Source organism: Herpailurus yagouaroundi, unplaced genomic scaffold (assembly GCF_014898765.1).
Source record: "Herpailurus yagouaroundi ecotype Mexico unplaced genomic scaffold, PumYag 205, whole genome shotgun sequence".
NCBI classification, from domain to species: Eukaryota; Metazoa; Chordata; class Mammalia; order Carnivora; family Felidae; genus Herpailurus; species Herpailurus yagouaroundi.
This window is the reverse complement of record NW_024412436.1, coordinates 5,753,648-5,776,105: the sequence shown is the minus strand read 5'-3', so window position 1 is coordinate 5,776,105 and position 22,458 is coordinate 5,753,648. Positions and strand designations below refer to the sequence as shown.

The 22,458-nt window shown below is 47.9% G+C and overlaps 1 protein-coding gene across 3 annotated transcripts in view; it reads left to right on the top strand.

Moving 5' to 3' along the window:
- The first annotated feature begins 3,511 nt into the window (after nucleotides 1-3,511).
- Nucleotides 3,512-22,458, top strand: part of STYXL2 (serine/threonine/tyrosine interacting like 2) — a 30,027-nt gene continuing 11,080 nt past the window's right edge. Inside the window, exons 1-4 of one of the 3 annotated variants that reach the window (XM_040451776.1) lie at nucleotides 3,512-3,662; nucleotides 4,347-4,472; nucleotides 18,428-18,522; nucleotides 21,805-22,036. In XM_040451776.1, the coding sequence (XP_040307710.1) occupies nucleotides 4,363-4,472; nucleotides 18,428-18,522; nucleotides 21,805-22,036 (437 nt within the window). In that variant the 5' untranslated portion in view covers nucleotides 3,512-3,662; nucleotides 4,347-4,362. Of the gene's footprint in view, nucleotides 3,663-4,346; nucleotides 4,473-4,714; nucleotides 4,975-18,427; nucleotides 18,523-21,804; nucleotides 22,037-22,458 lie in introns of those variants that run through there. The other 2 variants (XM_040451778.1, XM_040451779.1) reach the window with 2 other exon arrangements.

Genomic DNA, 22,458 nt, shown 5'->3' with positions numbered 1-22,458 from the left:
CTGGCCACCATCGGTTTGTTCTCTGCATCTGTGGGCCTGTTTCTGCTCTTCGTTTGTCTGTTTGTTTTGTTTTCTAGATTCCACACGCAAGTGGAATGATAACGGCATTTGCCTTTCTCTGTCGGACTTATTGCACTTAGCATAATGCCCCCTGGGTCCAACCACGTTGTTGCAAATGGCAGGATCTCGTGCTTTTTTGTGGCTGAGTAATGTTCTTCGTCTGTTTACCCATCAGAGGGCACATGGGCTGCTTCTTGGCGACTGTAAATAACGCTGCAGTCAACAGGGGTGCATATGTCTTTTCCAGTTAGTGTTTTCATCTTCTTTTGAGTTTGTATCCGTAGAATTACCGGATCATATGGTATTTCTAGTTTTAATTTTTTGAGGAACCTCCATACTATTTCCCACAGTGGCTGTACCACCAGTTCCTGAGGGTTCCTTTTTCTCCACATCCTTGTGAACACCTGTTATTTGTTGTCTCTTTTATGTCAGCTATTCTAATGTGTGTGAGGTGATGTCTTCATTGTGTTTCCGATTTGCATTCCCGTGATGATTAGTGATGTTGAGCGTCTTTCCACATGTCTGTTGGCCATCCATCTGTCTTCTTTGGGAAAATGTCTATTCAGCGTCTCTGTGCATTCTTTAATCAGATTGTTGTTTTGGTGCTGAGTAATACTTTCTATATTTTGGATAATAACCCCTAATAGGGCATATCTTTTGCAAACACCTTCTCCCAATCAGTAGGTTGCCCTTTTCATTTTGTTGATGGTTTTTTTTTTTCTTTTCAGGGTGCAGAAGCTCTTTATTTTGGTGTAGTCCCAATAGTTTATTTTTGCTTTTGTTTCCCTTGCCTGAGGAGATATATGTAGAAAAATGTTGCTGTGGCTGATGTCAAAGAAATTACTGCCTGTGTTTTCTTCTAGGAGTTTTATGGTTTCATGTCTCACATTTAGGTCCTTAATCCATTCTGAGTTTATTTTTGTGTATGATGTAAGAAGTGGTCCAGTTTCATTTTTTTGCATGTAGCCATCCAGTTGTCCCAGCGCCATTTATTAAAGGGATTGTCTCCGCCCCCGCCGCCCCTGCCTATGGAACCACCCTGGTTTTAACGTTTATTTTTTTTTTTTTTTAATTTTTGGGACAGAGAGAGACAGAGCATGAACGGGGGAGGGGCAGAGAGAGAGGGACACACAGAATCGGAAACAGGCTCCAGGCTCTGAGCCATCAGCCCAGAGCCCGACGCGGGGCTGGAACTCACGGACCGCGAGATCGTGACCTGGCTGAAGTCGGACGCTTAACCGACTGCGCCACCCAGGCGCCCCCACCCTGGTTTTAAAAGAGAAAATCCCTTGTCCCTGGAATCTCTTAGTCCAGGCAAAGTGGAAATGACTGGTCACCCTACTTCAAGGGTGATGGTGCTATGGGGAACATAACCCAGAAAATGTTACAGGAAATGAAATTGAGCGAAGGAAAGGGGCCCCACTTTAGGCTGAGTGGTCAGAACAAAATGGGGAGATGAGTATGACGGTTCTCTATTTTACAAACAGGGATCTGATTCTCAGAGAAGTGAAATGAGCTCTCAAAGGTCATACAGCTAGTGAGTGTTTTTCTGATTTCACTCCAGTGGCCTGATGTCACCCTCTGCAGGTGACTGAGCGTATACAGAAGACAGAGGCCATGCCTCCTGCTGAGCGGTCCCCTCCTTATCTGTTGCCTCTCTTAGGTGTGTTGTTGGCTCTCCGTCTTTCCCTCCCTCCCTTACTTCCCTGCCACCCTTTCATTCTCTGTGCTGTGGCCCTCTCCCCTTGAGCCTTACCCTGACTGAGGCAGCCCCTCTGTCCTTCCCTGCCCCTTCCCTCCCTTATCTCACCTCTCTCCCAAACCACATCTCATCTTTATGGAACCTTGGGTGGGCATGAAATGAATCCCCCAGCGTTTCTCAGTTATGGCCATTCCTTGGCAGTCAATTCCCGAGTCCCTATTTTGACCCTCGGGGTGGAGGTTTGGTGACTGGCCAGGGGTGGTGCCATGTTCCTCCTCAGAGATGTGTTCCTTGACCACTCTTTCCAAAGGAGCCCCTAACTCCAGCCCTGCCCAGTCTCCGCCACACAACCTGTTTGCTTTCTTCCCAGCTTTAACCGCTGACATCCCCCAGTTTCGTTCATGCTCTCCCCTCTGGCATTTCTTCCCCCATCATATCTGCTCTTGTGATCCAACTTGTTTTTGAAAAGGCCAGTGTGTGTGTCATTACCTCTTCTATGGAGCCTTTCCTGACTTCTTCAGCCAGGAGGGCTCTTCCCTCCTGTGAACTCACACAGGACTCTGGATCTCTCTTAGGATACTAACCACATTCTGCCTTATGCTGGAGTTATTTTTGAGCTGTGTCTCATTCCTCCTAATAAAGCGTGAGCTCATTCATTTATTTAGCCAATTTTTGATGGTACTATGTGCAAGACACTGTTCCATTTGGCCAAGGAGAAGGACCATTTTGAGCATATGATTGTGTGACGCATAGTAGATAAGCATTTGTGAATGGGTAGACCAATGGGATGAGATGGATGGATGGATGGATGGATGGAGGTGTAATTATAGAATGTGTGAGATGAGGGGCTGAACTCTTGGGTTTTTGGGCTTTGCTTTGGTCATGGTGATGGTGGGAGTTTACAAAGGGGAGTAAGGTGGGCTATGAGCTCATTTGAAGTTTATGAAGCTTGTGGAATTTTTTCATGTTTATTTATTTTTGAGAGAGAGAGCAGGAGTGGGGGAGGAGCACTGAGGGAGGGGGGACAGAGGATTGGAAGCAGGCTCTGTGCTGACAGCAGCGAGCCCTGATGTAGGATTCGAACTCACAGAACTGTACCGTGAGATCATGACCTGAACCGAAGTCGAACGCTCAATCGATTGAGCCAGCCAGGAGCCCCGAAGCTCGTGGGATTTTTACACCACCCAGGCTTGCCACTTGACCATCCCCACGAATGTGAGTGTCGTCGGGGAGGGATTGTAGAGGGTGAACACAACTACTCGTTTACTATTCAGAGTCATCGCTGTTCAGAGAAACGTAACCCTGGTCACAAGCCGTTGACTATACCCTTTAGTTGCACCACAGTCCTCTCCCGACATCCATCAGAGCCCCTGCCCCAATCTATATATTGGGTATTTTTTCCCAGCACCCTCTAGACTGACATGGGGCTGGGATACAATTTGTTCCGTTCTTCTAGATTTGTGGCACTAGACCGCCTTCTGGAAAGACTTTGAATAGGTAGCTGCAGGCAAGAGAGAGAGTCCAAAGGAAACCTTTTCTTCAGGCCTCTCCATCTATGAAGCCTGACCTTCTTCTAACTTTGCTGCTCAATGTCAGTGTCCGGTGTCCAGAGAATCAGCCAGGAGCAGGAGGGAAAGAGTTAAATGGGGCCAGCTTTCAGGTCTGGGTCCTGAGACTGCATTCCGTCCTCCCAGAGATCTGCCAGGCTATGGGGCCAGAGGCTAAATTTAGAAGGTAGCTAAGATTTCCCGTTAACAGCTGTCCTGTCCCTCAGAGCAGAAGCACTGAAGAGAGGAGAGAGGTTGGTCCCTCTCGCTGATCGGAACTTTTGGCCCTTTTATCCGGGTCCCTCAGCCCTTGGGTGACTGCCCTTTGGTGTGGAGATCTAGGCAAAGCCGCGGTGAGTGCGCCTCTCCCTTCATTGCGTCCTGTGAGCCCGAGACTTACAAGCAGAGGGGCAGCAACTCTGCCTGGAGTGGCAAGGCCCAGCCGTGTGTGGGACCAGCTCCGGAGGGATTTCATGTTCCTTAATCAGGGTGGTGCCTGAGCCAAAGGCAATGACCCCTGCGGCCTTGGTGAGAGGCACTGAAGAGGGCCACCCGCCCCTCCCTCGGGAGAGGCCAAGGCGTGCGTCTGTGCACGAGTGGGGCGTGTGCCTACATATATGTACGCACGCGTACGTGTGTGTGCTCACGTGCCTGTGTGTATGTGAGGGCACCCCCGGGAGTTCCAACAGAAAGAGCCTTCTGGCCTGAGGAATCCTTTGCTTTCCAACGGCTTTAGCTTAGTCCACGCAGAGCCCTGGGTCGCCTCGCTGCCTCCTTGGCGGGATCTGAGGAAGGGGCCAGGTTGTCGCTTCTTAAATATTGTGACTCCAAGGTGGACAGCTGACACAGCTGGGGCGTGCATCTCGGTGTCCTGCCGAACCCAAGTCAGACCGGGCTTTCCCCATGGGTCGTCTCCCTCCCGGGGGTGGGTCGTACGCGCTGACCTTCCCCCGCTAACGCCGCCGATATACCCCTTCCCCCCCACAAAACCTCCAGAAGCGGATTCCCTAACCACCTTTCTCCTGCCAAACCCACAGGGACTGGCAGCCTGTCATGGCGACCAGCGGGGACCCAGAGGAGGAGCAGGTCGTCCCAAGTGAGGAGGATGAAACCAGTGTGAGGGCCGTGCAGGCCCACTACCTCCGGAGCCCCTCCCCCAGCCAGTAAGTGTGCACTTGCCGAGCTCCCTACCCGGGCGGCCCCAGCAGGAGTGGGCCGGCGAGCGCGAGATGTGGGCCCCAGGGAGACCCAGGCACCGCCTTCAGGTCACTCGTTTCTATTACTGAGTACTTTTTTATGTGTCATACTTTCTGGAAGAGGCAAACATGCCAACAGACGGCACTGGAACGTGGCGTGGGAAGTGCGGGAATTAGGATGCCTCGGGCCTAGTGCGTGGGGGGTGGGGCAGGGAAACTTGGATGGGTCATAGGAGGCTTCCTAGAGGAGACGATGTTGGACCTGAACCTCGAAGGACAAGTCGGAGTCCGACCGGCCCACCTGGAGGGTGATGCTTGACTCTCTAGGACTGAGGCTGAATCTGGGTGCTAGACCATAGAGGGAAGGAGTCAGGACAAGAAGAGTTCAGGCCCAGGCCCTTGTGCTAAGATCATTTTGCGTCTGCGATCCAGCCGCGTGTTTCAGCCTGGGGTGTGTGCATGCCTGGAGGTAAGTAGTAGTGTATCCAGGGGTAGAGAAATATAGTGCGTCTTCCGGGAGAGTCCTCTCTAGTTGATGACGAGTCATTTAAAACTTTCTTTCACATAAAATTATTGAGCGTATGTTATGGTATCGATTGGGGAATTGGCATGAAATCTTCAGGAAAACTATGAGACATCAAAGAAATGTTTGACCGCCGGCTGCAGCAATGGTGTGTGCCTGTCTTCTTCTGCCATAGATAATAGTAGGAGACCTGGCTTCTCAACGTTTTTTATTTATTTTTGGGACAGAGAGAGACAGAGCATGAACGGGGGAGGGGCAGAGAGAGAGGGAGACACAGAATCGGAAACAGGCTCCAGGCTCCGAGCCATCAGCCCAGAGCCCGACGCGGGGCTCGAACTCCCGGACCGCGAGATCGTGACCTGGCCGAAGTCGGACGCTTAACCGACTGCGCCACCCAGGCGCCCCGAGACCCGGCTTCTAATCTTAGCCCTGTCACCAAATTTATGCGACGACTCCCTTTAATTCTGGAGCCTGTGTCTCCTTATCTGTAAACACGGGAGGAAGGACCCAACGAGGATACCTCAAGGTAACTTTGCCTCAACATATCTGTGATTCTGCCTGAGTCCACTTTCCTTCCGTTGTCCTGGGGTCTTGCTGGCTCCTGCCTCCCAGGGTTCAAAAGCCTTCCCCGCTGGAGTGAGATGGGAACAGGGCAGGGGTCACCGCTCGTGGGCCAGGACACTTTGTCCAAATGGAGTTGGGGACTTTTCCTTTAAATTTCGGCGTTCTGTTCCCACTTAGAAACGCTATCAGGACGGAGTGTTTAAAGTATATCCCTCCCCTCTCTAAACTACCAGACACAGCAGAGAGAGTTTTGTGTGTGATTGAGGTAGGTGAAGAAAGGCTTTGTGTGGTAGTTGGGGTAAGGCTAGCTTGCTTTAGCAAATGGATATTTCTCTCCCACTCACATCAATTCCAAAACAGGTGCCGGAGCCGTGGCTCCGGAAGGAAGGCTCCTTCTCGCCTGTAGCTCGTCCCTCTTAAGGCAGGCTGCTAAAGTCACCGTGCCCCTTAGCATCAAGACAAAATGGGACGGGATCTCTCAGGAGGTTTTTATGGGCCAGGCCTCAAAATGGCCCTTTTCTCTTCCATTGGCTCGAACTCCGCAAAGCCGTGCTTTCTTACAAGGGAGGATGGGGAATGAGGTCCGTGAGCCCCGAAAAAAGAGGAAATGGGTTTGGTAGTACAGACCAGTCTCAGCTGCAGTATACCCCTGTAGGCGGTTAATATTCATGGTATTTTTCTCCCCACTCGTGAAACCCCAGGGGAGACAACCCCCAAAGCAGGTTACCAAACGCTGGGTACAAAGGCTAGGTTCTCTGACTGTATGTTAACAACTAGAATTTAAATAAAACCTTGAGGGGCACCTGGGTGGCTCAGTCGGTTAAGCATCCGACTTCGGCTCAGGTCATGATCTCGCGGTTCGTGAGTTCGAGCCCCGCGTCGGGCTCTGTGCTGACAGCTCAGAGCCTGAAGCCTGTTTCAGATTCTGTGTCTCCCTCTCTCTCTCTGACCCTCCCCCGTTCATGCTGTCTCTCCCTGTCTCAAAAATAAATAAACGTTAAAAAAAAATTTTTTTTTAAATAAAACCTTGAAAAAAAAAAAAAAGGGCGAGGTTCTCCAGAAGGTCTGCATCCGCTGCCCAGGTCTGAGTGCAGCATGTCACAGGCTGGCCAGGGTGAAGGAGGACAAGCCCCCATTTGCTAAAAGGAGGAACAGGAGGTACAGTCGTCAGTCCATACAAGTAATGAGCATGTCTGCCCGAGAAGCAGGAAGATCTCCCAGATTCGACCTTGATTGGGCTCTCAGGGTAGCCTTCCCTTGTCTGTTGTTCTGTGTGGCCTCTAGCTTCCCCGTTTGGGCCTTTTTCCTTGTCTGTTATCAAACCACATCTGAACCGCCCTTGGAGAGAGTGTGTTTTCCTTGAAGGCTGTTGCTTTGGCAGACTGTGTCCTACTTCTGGAAATTTGGGGGCCCAGATTTGGCTGAAAACAGCCAAAGGCTTTTTAGGGCTCATGGTTCCTTTGCAAACATGATCCCTTCAGAAACTAAACACGTTTCCGATGGACGTAGACCAGACAGCCTCCTGGGTCAGAAACCACACACCGAGCTCTTTCCTAGATACAATTTTCGCTCTTGATTTCTTTCTTGGCCTTCTTGTCCGCATACCTCACTCTACACTTAAGACTGTTATCTTGAGAGGGTGTCTGGGACTTTAAATGTGAGTGGGAAGTCCAGGATGCAGGTTGCCACATGCAGTGGAAGTGTTAAAAGTTTGACAACAGAGTGTGTCACTGACAAGCTAATGAGGGGACGGTGCAAAACTAAAATAGAGTCAATCCAAAAGAAGGCAAGAGAGAAGAGAAAAAGAATATAGCGAAAGTATAGTGAATAGTAAGAACTTGGTAGGATTGTAGATTCAAACCCGTGGAGAAATAATTATGTTAAACAGAATAGAAACTGAACACTCCAATTAAAAGCCGTATTATCAGACTCAGTTTTTTTTTAAAAGCCTACCTACTGTTTACTAGAGACCCACCTTAAAAACATAGAGATATGCAACGATTAACAAAGGATAGAAAACGTACACTACCCCGTTCCGTTACAATTGCTCACACCTTCAAAACCTAGTGGTGTCAGAACCGTTTTTAATGTTCACAATCAGGAACCTGGACAAGACACAGTGGTGTGGCTTCTCTTCACTCCAAGATGTCTAGGGCCTCGGCTGGAAAGACTTGAAGGTCCAAGAGGACTTGAGGCTGAGGGAGACTCGGCCGCTGAGGGCTGGTATCATCGTGGCATCTTCGCACGTCTGACACATCATCCGGGGCCTTAGGTGGGCTGTAGGCTAGAGCGCCTGACGTGGTCTTGTCACATGTCTCTCCATGCGAGCCAGTTTGGGCTTCTCGTAGCCTGGTGACCGAATTCCAAGGGTTGGCATTCAAGAAAGCAAGACAGAAGTGCACTGATGCTCATGAGCTAGCCTCAGAAATCATACAAAGGACTACAGGGGCTCAAAAGGAGGCAACGTGAATTCTGCTACCACTGCAGGAGTAAAGGGAACGAGCCAGATGGGAAACGCTGGGGCCACCTTTGGAAAATACAAATGGCCACAGTCACCGACACTAACTAAAGCCAGTTACTGATATCAGACAGGGAAGACTAAGGTGGACGTAACCAGAGACAAAGAAGGATGTTTCACAATGACCAAAGGTGTGGTTCACCAGGAAGATATCATCATTTAAGATTTCGATGATCGAATAATGTAGCCTTAAAACATATACAGCCAAAAATTGACAGAACTAAAGACAAAAATAAAACCCACAATCTTAGTCAAATGGAAAAAATTTTTAAAAACAACCTCAGCTACTGTTGTAGTATGAGCCCCCCCGTGCCAAATCATTAAGAATATAGGAAGTTTCGGGGCGCCTGGGTGCCTTAGTCGGTTAAACGTCTGACTCTTGATTTTGGCTCAGGTCGTGATCTCATGGTTCATGGGATCAAGCCCCACGTGGGGCTCTGTGCTGACAGCGAGGAGACTGCTTGGGATTCTCTCCCTCCCCTTCTCTCTGCTCCTCCCCTGCTCATGTGCTCTCTTTCTCTCTCTCTCAAAAATAAATATTGGAAAAAAAAAAGAATATAGGAAGTTTAAACAAAATGATAAACAATGTTTGGCATTAACAGAACGTGTACCCAAGAAGTGGAGGATATACATTCTTATCACACGCACATGAAACATTTACCAAAATAGATCATATGCTGGGCCATACGTGTATCAACAAATTTTTAATGCTTGACATCGTACAAAATATGTTATTTGACCTCGGGAGAATTCAGCTAGAATTCGATAAACACAGAAATATATCATAGAAATTCTGAGTTAAACCCCAACTCAATACTGCTACATATCCACCAGACTATCTAAAATCAAAACCTGATGATAGCAAATATTAATGAGGATGGGAGGCAATCAGAACTCATCCATAACTAGGAAGAGAGGAAACTAGTACAACCACTTGGAAAACTCTTTCATAGTATCTACTAAAGCTAAGCATATGTTTAGTCCTGTAACCCAGCAGGCTCACTGCTGATACATACCTGACAGAAATAAGTCCATTTGTGCACCGGGAGAGAAGTCCTGGAATGTTTTAGCAGCTAACAGTCATTAAGCGTATAGAATGTGTAAATAACAGGATGAACTGTCCAATTAACCATAGGCTGGATATATAAAGTCTGGTGTATATATACATTTTGAGACACTGCCCTAGGGAATAAATATTTTTACTACGTGCTTATCACGTTAGTCATTGAGCTTCTCGGATTATTGGTTGGGGCGCGCAAACGGTGAGCACTGGCTGTGAAGGTGAAAAGTGGGTCACCGTCAGGGGAGGTGGGAGACAGGCAAGGCCAATCGTGTTGCTTGCACAGTTTCACATGAAGTTAGCCTGCCACGCACAGGACAAAAGCATCTGTTTACAAGAGAAGAAGTTCCAGTGGTATTCAATCCTTAGTCCTTCCAGTTGCCAATCCTGGGCAAAAACAGGCTCAGCCTGCAAGTCCTCCTTACACGGAACCGGCTGAGCTTCCTACAAGCATGGTCCCACATACAGAGCTCATTTTCTCCAGGTTCTCGGTGACTCCTGCCGAATCCTGTCGGTTTTGATGCTTTTCTTGGTTTGTATAGATTCCTTAGCAATTGGTTTTTGAAGCGGACCCCAAATTGGCTATAGCCCTTTTCAGAGATTTTCAAGGGAGGCAAACACAGTGACACTTCGTGGGCCATCTCTTCCTACAATAATCATCATAAAACCTGAGATATAAACTATTACAGCTCCACTGGCTTTTGAGTTATCATTCAGTCAATCCCACTGCATTACAGAACCAGGCCTAAACCAGCCCAGATGAATGAGTCTAAGTACCTTTAAAAAAGAAAAGACAATCCACAGACTAGAAGAAAAATGTGCAAATCACATATCTGATAAAGAACCTGTATCCAGAACATATGTTTAAAAACCTCCCCAAACCCAATAAAAAAGAAACAAACGCCCCAATTTAAAAAAGGACAAAAGATGGGAACGCAAGCTGGTGCAGCCACTCTGGAAAACAGTATGGAGGTTCCTCAAAAAGCTAAAAATAGAACTACCCTACAACCCAGGAATTGCATTTATCCATGGGATGCAGGTGTGCTGTTTCGAAGGGGCACATGCACCCCCATGTTTATAGCAGCACTATCGACAATAACCAAAGTATGGAAAGAGCCCGAATGTCCATCGACGGATGAATGGATAAGGAAAATGTGGTGTATACACACACACACACACACACACACACACACACACACACTATGGAGTATTACTCGGCAATCAAAAAGAATGAAACCTTGCCATTTGCAACTACGTGGATGGAACTGGAGGGTATTATGCTAAGTGAAATTAGTCAGTCAGAGAAAGACAAAAATCATATGACTTCATTCATATGAGGACTTGAAAAGACAAAACAGATGAACATAAGGGAAGGGAAACAAAAATCATATAAACACAGGGAGGGGGACAAAACAGAAGAGACTCATAAATATGGAGAACAAACTGAGGGTTACTGGAGGGGTTGTGGGAGAGGAGATGGGCTAAATGGGTCAGGGGCACTAAGGAATCTACTCCTGAAATCACTGTTGCACTAGATGCTAACTGATTTGGATGTAAATTTTAAAAAATGAAAAAGAAAATTTAAAAAAATGGACAAAAGATTTGAACCGATACTTCACCAAAGAAGATACATGAAATGCAAATGAGCACATGAAAAGATCCTCAAAATCCTTAGTCATTAGGGAAATGCAAATTAAAACCACAAGGAGATACCATTCCATACCTATTGGAATATGTAAAATTAAAAAGATCGACCATACTAAATATTGGTGAGAATGTGCAAGGCCTAGTCCCACTGCTGGTGGGAACGTAAAATGGTACAACCATTTTATAAACTTTTTAAAAAAGTTAAACATACACCTGCTTAAACATATACCTACACCTGTATGATCTAGTCATTCTACTCCTGGGTATTTACTCACAAGAAATAAAAGCCTGTGTCCCTGCAAAGACTTGTACATGAATGTCCAGAGCAACTTTATGCATAAGAGCCTGGAAACAACCCAAATATCCATCAACCAGTGAATGGGTAAATACACAGTGGTGGATGTACACACTGGAATACTATTCAGCAGTGAACAGGAATGAATTATTGATTCATACAACCACATGGATGAATCTCAACATAATTATGCTAAATGAGAGCAGTCAGACAAGAAAGGGTCTATACCACGTGATTCAATTTATAGAAAATTCCAGAAAATGCAAATGACTCTCTATAGTGACAGAAAGCAGATCAGCGGTGGCCTGGGGAGTCGGGCAGGGGGAGGGTGGAGGGAGGGCTTCAAGGAAGCCCTTCAAGTTTTCCCTAAGGAAACTTGGGGGATGATAGATACGTTCACAGTCCCGATTGTGGTGATGGTTCCACGTATGTCAAATGCTAACCAAGCACACATTTTAAGTATGTCCCATTTGTATAACAATTATATACCTCAAAAAGCTGTGCTATGAAAGGGGAAATAAAACTCTCTTCCGGGAGGCAGTGTAGTGCTGTGGAAAGAACTTAAATGGTATAACCGAGGCCAAAGTTGAAGGTCAGGTCTGCTCTCCCACTCAGTAGCCATGAGAACGTCCATAAATTACTTACTCATAAAATTGAAAAAGCTGGTTTGCCCAGTGGTAGAAATTAAATGATATAACGTATGTTGTTTGTAATATACGACATGTAATATACGACACATATTGTTGTAACATAGGAAGGCATATTAGGTATTGACAAATGGTGGTTCTTTCCTTCTCCTTCCAGAGAAAGCTATCTGACAGTAACTAATGATGTCAAGGAACTTGTATCTAACCAGAGACCCACCCACCTTCGTTAAAATGGCACATGTCTCTCGTGCTGTCAGCAAATACTGTATTCTAAGCAGCTGATCATCACCGTTGCTCTTGGTCTCCATCCTGAATAGTCCTCCCTGTACTTAATTAGTGACTGAAATTCCATCCTTCTTGCTTTATCTTTTTTTTTTTTTAACATTTATTGATTTTTTTATTTAAATGTTTAATGTTTATTTATTTTCGAGAGCGAGTGAGCGAGCACGAGTGGGGGAGGGGCAGAGAGCGAGGGAGACCCAGAATGTGAAGCAGGCTTCAGGCTCCGAGCTGTCAGCACAGAGCCTGACACGGGGCTCGAACCCACGAACCGTAAGATCGTGACCTGAGCTGAAGTCGGACGCTTAACCCACTGAGTCACCCAGGCGCCCGCTGCTTTATCTCTTCAGTGAAAGGCTTGAGTCTTTTTAAGATTAAATATGTATGGAGTCAGCAAATACCCCACCAGCCACTCTTGGTCCTGGTTTCCTACGGCTACTGTAACCAATGACCACAAACTGAGTTGCCTAAACACAACACGGATACGTTCTCCTGTAGTTTCAGAGGCCGGAAGTGTGAAATCAAGGTGTTGGCAGGGCCGCTGTCCCTCCGAGGGCTTTAGGGAGGACTCCTTCCTTGCCTCTCCCACCTCCTGGTGGCTCCAGGAGTTTCTTGGCTGTGGCCGTGTCCTCGCAACCTCAGCCTCCACCTTCGCAGGCTTCCTCTTCTCTCTCTCCTCTGTGTGTCCTCTTTAAGGACATTTGCCATTGGACTTCGGGCTCGCCCTAATCCAGGATGATCTCACCTCAAGATCCCTAACTGAATGACATCTGCGGAGATCATTTTTCCAAATAAAACCGTATTCACAGGCTCTGGGGGGCATGTCTTTCTGGGATACCACCATTCAACTCACCGCTGCCCTAGCTCCAGCCCCCGGGAGACGAAACCGTACTGTCCCCTGTGCAACCCGGACAGGAACTTGCGAAGTCTACCCAGTGCTGCAGGCAGCCACTGCCTGTCAACCAGAGCGCGTTCAGGGGTGACGGTCTGCTTGCTGTCCCGGCAGGGAGTCTTGACATTTCCAGCCTCGTCAGTAAATTTCATCCCGGGGTGAACTAAGAACCTGAGAAAGATGTGTAGACAGTGGATAGAGCTCGTCAGATCTTCATTTTTGCCTGACTGAGGCACTGACCTCAAACGCCTTAAATTCAAACCCGCCTCTGTGGATCATTCTCTCTGGAAGAATGATCCAGAAGATCCAGAAGAAGCTAGAGATTCAGCCATCTCCCAGTGAGACAAATTTCCCTAGGTAATTTATGAGTTAACACTACAAGTTAAAACCTCCCGTCCAGTGGGGCGACTTGGTGGGGCCTCGCCCGTTTCCATAATCTCCATCAGACCTCCCCACTTACCCAAAAGAGCACAGTCTAAGAAGTCAGCCTGCTTCTGCCGCAAACCAAGCTGAGACCGGCCCTCCCCTCCCTAGTAAGGAGACTGCCGCCCCCCAACTCTCTAGGTGGTCTGGAGCCCACGTCTGCCTCTCCTCTTCCTCCTGGGCTATGACCCATTTTCTCTTCCTTTCCAAATGAAGGATCAGACTTCTTTAGCCTTCTCCTGTTCTGATTTGGAGAGCGTTTTTCTGTTTTCCTTCATTTCTTTCCAAGTCAAAATTCATTTCTTGCTTCGGCGTTTTGGACCTGAACTTTTCAAGCCTTTGCACTTTCTAGAACTCCTTGATGATCTCCTCAGACCGTCTCTCGTGACAGCGTTTTCCTGTCCACCTTCAGCTAAGTCCCTTAACGATGCTGTGCCAACCTTCCCTACAGCGAGGTCTCTGTGCCTGGTAGCGACAGGTGGGACAGGAGCTGGGGACATGGAGTGTCAGGTCTGTGTGTCCTTGGGAAATGGCTACTCCTAACTACCCTTTCTCTTTTATATTTCTTTTTCCGTGAAGATTTTTCCAGCTTTCACAAACCTTGCTGGAAGCAGCTGGCCATAAATCCATTTGCTTAAGATTACTGACTTCTCTCCTTCTCTGGAGCCTGAACTTTGCCTGTGTGGTCACTTTCTCTGAAGTGAATGAACACTTGGAAGAAACTCAGAAATCCGTTCCTTCTTTGCAAAAGCCACATCAAGATAGACACCCCCTCCTGGGCCTCTGCCTCCATTTCATTCCCAAGGGACTCCTTGAGGGGGTACTTCCTTCCCCCTCCCTTCCTCCCTCTCTCCCTTCCTCTCTTCCCTCCTCCCTCCCCCCTTCCTCCCTATCTTCCTTCCTCCCTATTTCCTCCCTTTCTCCCTCCCCCTTCTTCCTTCCTTCCTTCCTTCCTTCCTTCCTTCCTTCCTTCCTTCCTTTTTCAGTTGCTGGGCAGGACCCATTGAATTGATTTTATGAAACACTAACGGGCACAGTCTGTAATTTTGAAAAACACAGGTCTAAAGAAAACTGCACCAGTCTCCTGCTCTTGGTTAGGAAGTCCATCAAATTCTGCTTTATTGTTTCTCTTCCAAATCACCCTCAAGGCTTTTTAGCGGCTGCTCTGTGATCCTGTGATGAGGTGTGTATCGATCCTAGATTCTCTCCTTCCCTGCCTGTCTTTTCGAGCAGCCAGCCCTTGCTGCTTTCGAATCAGGGTGGAAGTGTCATTTCACTCTGTCTCAGATCTGCGGGCGGAGGCACAGACGTGGTCATAAATCACAGCCTCCCCGGCCACCATCTCACTGACCTTGCAAATATGAACAGGGCCCGTTGTTCGGGTCTCGCTTCTCTTTCTCCTTTTTCCTCCCCGCAGTCCTGCTTCTCCACGGAAAATGAGGGAACTGCTTCTCAATGCCTAAACTTTGTTCTCCACTTAGGTCCTTTGGGGTCCCACTCCTCACTTGACTTAGTAAACCGCGTCTGTGGCACAACAGTTTAGGACCGTTAGGTTTACACGTCCTTTTCTCTTAGCAGATGACTCATAATTTACATCCTATCCTCAACACTAGATAATGCTGAGCTCAGTTGAGTGTGGTTCACCTGCTTGCCTCAGCAGCCAAGAACAGACACATCACGGGGCTGGGGGAAGAATCTGTTCTTTACCCCCCTCCTTTCTCAACCATAAAGCCGCCAACTCCTGAAAAGTGTACTGGGTAGAGTCTTCCAGAGTCTCAGACTCACGGACCCGTTAGCTGCCTCTCAATGTTGACCACCCACAAGAGAGGAGGATGCCTCTCACCCATTTCCATTTTCAGATTTGAATTCCAAATTCTCCCCTATCAAACCCACAGCCTCAGAGTTCAGGTCCATTTAGGACAGATGCTCAGTTCCCTGTATTTGTCGTGGAAACCAAATCCACACGACGACCTGGCGTCTGTGTGGTTTAGGGAAAACGGCGTGATCATGGGCTTTGCAGAGAGTTCCAGGCGGGGATCCTGGGGACACTGCCGGGTGAGTCCCTGGCCAGCCTTTCTACACAGCTGCCAGGTGAGGGCTCCTCCTGTGTCCCTTTTCAGTTTGTGCCCATTGTTTAGAAAACCGATTACAGGAGTGAGAAAACCTTCAGAGCGCAGAGCGCAGGGAAAACCACCCTGAGGGAGAAAAGAGGTGCGGGGCCAGGAGAAAGCCCCTCTCATCCCGCAGCAACACAAGGGTTCTCTGCGCATTACCTGGTCAGCGTTTTGCTGTGATCCACCCCCCCCCCCCCCACCTCGTTTGACGTAATACCGACCCTTAATAAACAAAACGGTTATTTTACTAATACTAGTATGACTAATATTGCTTACAAACGAAAGAATAAAACTCCCTTAGTAAATATTGTTTGTTTATTTATGGGGATGTGACTCCCATCTCTATACAAGTTGAGGCTCTGACCCTAGTTTTATGAAGTGTTGCTATTTGAAAACTGAGACTGCCCTGAAACCTGGGCCCACGATGTCCACAGGGAGATGGGCTTCTGCAAAGTCCCATCGCAGGAGGAAACTGGGTGAGGAAGGGAGGCCAAAAGATTAGCCTCCCAAAAGGGTGTCAGCCCAAGGGAAACCAGTGCAAGCTGAGGCTGGAAAGGAGAAAGAGGCCAGAGATGGAAGGGCCTGGAGACCACTGGGTTTGCTCCCCAAGGTGGTATGCGGGCACCTTGCCCAGTACCTGGCAAATTCCGTCCATCCATCCATCCGTCCATCTGTTCATCCATCTGTCCACCCACCCTTCACTCAGTGTGATCTGTCTGTCTGATCACCTTCACTGGTCTGGAGCTACAGGGGCCAAAGAAAGGACCCAGACCTCACACCTGCCCCCACCAGGTGTTCTACTCTTTTCTACCTTCACCAAACAACGGGACGTCTCCAGTTCATCCAAGGATCGTATCCCACACACCTCACCTTCAATCCACCCCCACTCTCCAGTCATGCTTACTTAAAAATGCATCTTCTGGAGTGCTGGGAGTGCCAGGGGAGTACTTGGTGCAACGATGGGAATCCCTCAGGAATTACCAACGACAGTGCCCACTGTGCTGTCCCTTATGCTGCATGGGCAGGTCTAGCCCCGTCCTGGGTAGAGTCGTAGGCTACTCCTTTCTTTTGGCAAAGCGATTTCCTCCTCCGTAGGCTTTCTAGCCCTGAGCACACCATTCTCCAAGGCGGTGACTCTCCAATGTGGATTTCTATGAGGAAATTGTCCTGCTAATCGATTCAGCTACACTTACCTTCACTGGAGTTAGCTCCGGTCAGTTCAGCTGGACTCACTGCAACTCAGAACAAGATGGCCCTATGTTTGCATCGTAGCCCCGCCTCTTATTGACTGCCGTGGGGGAATGTCATTAGCCTATCTGGGCCCCAGTTTCCTTATTTAAAATAAACAGAAATGATAATACCTGCTGCGTGGGAGTTTCGCCAGGATGAAACTCATAAAGGGAGCCCCAAAATGGTATCCATTCGCAACACAACGAATGAAAATAAACCAAGGAGCATCCCTGGGAAGTTTCTAAATACTGAAAACCAAAAAAAAAAAAAAAAAAAAAAAAAAAAAGATCCTATCAGTTTCCATAAAGATAAAATAAGTCAATTTACAAGGATCAGGAAACACACTGACTTCAGATTTTGTAAAAGCAAAAAGACAGTGGAACAGAGGTTCCAATTCTGGGCAAGTCGGCAAACACACCCGCCACGGTCCCATGGATTGCCTTTATAAAACCCGAACAGAAGGATACAGCAACGGTTCAAGGACTCTGGAAAGTAAATAGCAGCAGGCAGATTGAGGAAGATAGAATTCCAAGTACAACCAAACCAGCAATATGAGTATCATTTTTTCCCTCTGGAATGCCCAGTTGTGACTGGAGGCAATGGAAACAGTAGCCTGGGGTGCCTGAAAATGGAACATTACCCGGCAGTACGAAGGAACAAATTATTGATTACTGCAATACAATAGATTACTCATAGATGCCTTGTACGAAGTGCAATAAGCCAGATACAAAAGACTATGATATGATTCAACTTACATAACATTCTGGGGAAAAGCCACACCGTAGGGACAGAAAACAGATCATCGATTTTACAGGGGATGAGGTTCAGGGAGGGGCTGAAAATAAAGGGGCAGCACAAGGGAATTTGGGGGATGGGGAAAAAACATGGTATAAATTAAATACTCCCACTTGCTCTTTAACCTCTCTGGACCTAAAGGAAAGACTAAGAAAAAAAAAAAAGACCCAAAGCTCACCCAACACCTGGGAAAGAGAAGAACCCCCCCCCACTAAGGGGGAGGGCACCCACCGCCATCCTGCGTCCTACCCTTGTTTCTGCCCGTAATTCGCCGCGTTCCTCAGATCCTTTTTGACATCTCTGCTGAATTATTTCTGGAAAAATTGCCTTGACATTTACCTAAGTTACTTTATTGCATCCCTGGTCTCGGGCTGAACCTTGATTGCTTATATTGAGAATCAGGACTGTGCATTTGAGCACACCTTCGGATTTCCCCATGCCAGCCCTTTATTGTGAGCCCGTTCTCTTTCAAACAGGGGAAAGATGTGGGGCATGGAGGGAACGGTGGCCGTCTACCCAGCCCGCCAATCCAGCAGCACCTTGGTTAGGGACATGCTATGATATTGACAACAGAGGAACGGGGGCGAGAGGGAACAAATGAACAGCACTACAGCCGAGGATGGGAACCCAGTAGAGAAGGTGAGGCCACATCAGGGTAAACTCTCCCCGGCCACAGACACTATTCCGTCCACAGCCTGGACTACCTCGTCGTTAAACACCAGCTCACGCAGGTGCCAGCTCCGGTCTGAACACAGGTGGCGACAGCGTCACGGGGTTCTGCATTCTCGGGCTCCCTACACTGAGGAAGGCATTCCCTTCATCTCTCGTTGCTTTGCGCTATGCCTGAAGTCAGATCCAGGGGTCTCGTCTAGTCAGAGCGGCTCCGGTTCAGATGCCGCCCAGAACCTTCTCACACAGATGTCCTCTTCTCTCAGGTACTCCATGGTCTCAGATGCAGAAACAGAAAGCATCTTCATGGAACCCATTCACCTGTCTTCGGCTGTTGCAGCTAAACAGATCATCAATGAAGGTAATGCCATCAGAAGGCGGTTGGGAGCAGGGAGAGTCCGCGACTCCTCTGGGGACCCTCGGAAGGGGCCCCGTGGAAGATGTCCGTGTGCTTCTCAGGTGCTGCCCGTCACATTAAGAGGAACGGATCCGAGGAGGCATTTCTGCCGACACAAGTCACTATCCACCTTCATGAGGCGGAGGTGGAAATTCTTATGTATCAGGGTGAATGAATAGCTCTCTCGAGTCAACAGCCGGGGAGGCATTTCCAGTCTGCTCCTATGGCCTTCCATTCAGTCCTTTCAGTTAATCTCAGGGGTCCTGGGGTGGCTTATGCTAGAGACACAGACCCGAAAGCCCAAGAAGTGACCAGAAGCACCCAGAACGTTCTGTTCAAAGGGATATCCAGATTTACATCTGCATTTCCACTAGTGCCTGGAAATGGTTTTCAATCTGAAATATAAATAAGGAGGAGGTAGGGAAAGGGGGGGAGGGGAGAAATGTTAATATGCACACAGCAGAAAACATACTCATCCTGATTGGATGGATTTTTTTTTTTCCTAATCAATTTAAAAAAAACGTTTTTAACGCTTATTTATTTTTGAGAGACAGCATGAGCAGGGGAGGTCAGAGAGAGAGGAAGACACGGAATCCGAAACAGGCTCCGGGCTCCGAGCCGTCAACACAGAGCCTGACGCGGGGCTCAAACCCACAAACCTCGAGATCACGACCCCAGCCAAAGTCGGACGTTCAACCGACTGAGCCACCCAGGCGCCCCTCTAATCAATTTTGAGCAAATTTCTTTTCCTCTTCCTTTGTCCTGGGTGTCTCTGTCACTGCTGGTGGGATGTCGCTAATGACACAGGGCCCTGCTGGGCTTTGGGCTTAATCCAACATCCGCTTGATGGTGGCCACAATCCGGTCCCCGGCCATTGGTCGTGAGAACCATGCATGCTGCTTGCTCCATATAATCCCGGGTCTTTGTCAGTTCTGGGCTCTTTGGGTCCCCACAGGGTCCCTGAGGACGCCTAGATCTCCTGTTCACCTCGCGAGGAGCCAGAAATTCCATTTGCCTCTGCTTGCGATCTGGGCACCGTGGGAGGCCCCATCTTTTTAAGGAACTCTCAAGTTTTTTTCTATTTCACCACCCTATCTGGGGTCTCTGTTCTCTTACTCCAGGCAGACCAAAGTGGCTTCACCCAGTGTCCAGATCTCTCTAAATTGCCACAGGGACCACCCTCAGCCCGGAAGTTTTGTTTTTTGTTTCCTCCTGTGTGTTTGGGAACTTCCCTCACCTTCCAGCCTGCATCATCCCTGCTCTGTGTTTCGCTCTCTGGACCCGCCCCCCTCCGTGCCTGAGTTCTTGCTGAGCGAAAATCCAGCTTTAGGAGTTGTGAGAAAACCATTTCCCCTCTTGAAAACTTCACTGTCAAGCCTATAGAATGCTATAGACACGTCTACAGGACATTGAACACGTAGGTGGAAATCGAAAGCCTTTCTTCGATTCTAGGGTTTAGCTACTCTCCTCTTGTCTGGGGCATTAAGCTTACGTTTCCTCGGTCTTCGTGGCGGAAGGGTAGTAGGGGAAGAAACAGTCTATGACAGAGAAAGGAAAAACGTATCAAGTCATATTCCAAGCCATCGCCCTGCTCACCAGTGATCAGAGGGATAAAAATGATTGTTGAAGAATCCTTCATTCTCATGAAAGTCTGCATATGCGTTCTTCTGAAGAAACCTTAGATTGCAGAAATAAATGGGAGAAATGAATGCAGGGCGAGGGGGTGGAGTTGAAACAGGCTGAGGGGTGGACCAGAGACCTACTGTAAGCAGGGGCCACCAGCAGGAATGAGGGACTGGGACATTTGTTCCACTGGAAAGGGAAATACCAAGACAGCGACCTGCTCTATAAACAGCTGAGGAAGACAATGCTGTATGTATATTTTCATGAAGCATCAGGGAGTTTTATTTTTTACATGTAGTAAAGGAGAGCCATCTCAGTTCGCGGAGGAAAGGAGAGGGGCTTTTACATTTGCTAAGTAAGATCCCAGGAGAGCCAGGGGAGACTGAGTGGTAGAGAAAATAGGAATGATTCATCTATTTTTAAACAAAATAAAGCTCTGGGATTGGAGGGGTTTTCTTCTTTCTGCTTTTGAAACGGAGATCAGAGAGCATTTAGAGCTGAGATCTGACACAGGGATATGGGGGCCCATCAGGTGGTGTGGGAAAGGGAAGAGAGAGAGAGAGAGAGAGAGAGAGAGAGAAGGGCTTTAGGGAAAGGGAGTGCTAGAACCCAGAACTCCCAGGACCCGAAGACCCTGAGCAGCAAGCCCGTTGTACTGTTTTTCCTGCGAGGGGCTGGGCCTCGTCTATGTGCCACATGTGGCTTTCACCCATCAGGGAAAGAGATGGCCAACACAGGCGACACGCCTTTCTTTTCTTCCATCTCTAGTCAGGATTTTTGGCTCCTAAGTGGCAGGAAGGATTCGCCCCCCCACCCCCACTATTCTTGTAGACTTTCTCAGAGAAAGAAATATCTGACTCTCCCCCCAGATTTGATCAATTGAGAACAAAAATATTAGGAGCAGGAGAGAGAGGCTCGCTCGAGAGGTGGGTGAATGGATTTTGAACTCATCTAGAATCTGAGTTTTTCTGAGCTGTTGGCAGAAAGGCCCTGAGCGCTGTTTTGGGACTGGCATTGGAGTTCCTGGCAAAACCTTTGCCACCTGTTGGAAAGCTGGGAGGCTGAGACTCACGGGCGCTCGGACGCCAGTGGGAAGAAGCAGAAAACGTGTGAAATAAACTAATTAAACATGTATGGGAAAGTGATTGCACGTGAAAGCTAAAGTTTTACTTTTCCCAAGATTATTTGCCTTACGTATGTAAAGGAGTCAAACTAATAAAGTGACTTACGTTATGAAAGAGTGTCATTTATTCATTTGGTAAATGATTCCACCCTGTATGGAGCACCGTGGGAACTGTAAGTGTGAATAGACATATACCAGGTACTTAAGGACCTTGGTCTAAGAAGTTGTCAGCCAGCTTGAGAAAAATACAGGAAGGAGTAAAGAAAAACAGTGTCCCTTCACCTATACCAATCTACCTCTGCTCCTGCTGGCCCTGACCACAAGTGTCCAGACCAGTGCGGGTCCCCTCCCCACCCCGGGCCTTCATTAAGTCCTTCCTGGCATTTGAGTTCGTGTCCAGAGTCCTGGCAGCAGACTGGCCAAGAGTGGATTCTCCTGAGGAACAGGGAGCATCATGGTGCTCTTGACTCTTTGACGAGAATGCTGCCTGTCCCTTCTAGAATTCAAGCCGCGGGGGATCAGAGCCGAGGCAGAGTGTCCAGGCATGCTGGAGTCGGCCGAGCACCTGCTGGTGGAGGACCTGTACAACCGTGTTAGGGAGAAGATGGACGACAGCAGCCTATACAACACCCCCTGCATCCTGGATTTGCAGCGGGCCTTGGTCCAAGACCGCCAGGAGACCCCCTGGAATGAGGTGGATGAGGTCTGGCCCAATATCTTCATAGCAGAGAAGTGAGTCTGACCGCGGGGGGGTCACGACCCTTTGTCCTACCCTTCTGGACAGTGCCCGAGAGCGATGAAACTCCCCCATGTTCGGCAAAGGCCCCAATAACTCCATCAGCAAGTTGATGTTGCCTGATGGGACATTTGGAGCCAGTGATGATACTGATTTTTGTATGTATTGCCAACCACCGAAACATTTCACAAGAGGACAAAGAGGTTACAAATTACATATATATATGATATATATATATCATATATATATCATAGTATGCTATATATAGTATGATATATATATAGTATAATATATAATATGATATATATAGTATGATATGTATATAGCATGATATATAGTATGATACGTATATAATATGATACGTATATAGTATGATACATATATAGTATGATATATATAGTGTATATATATAGTATGA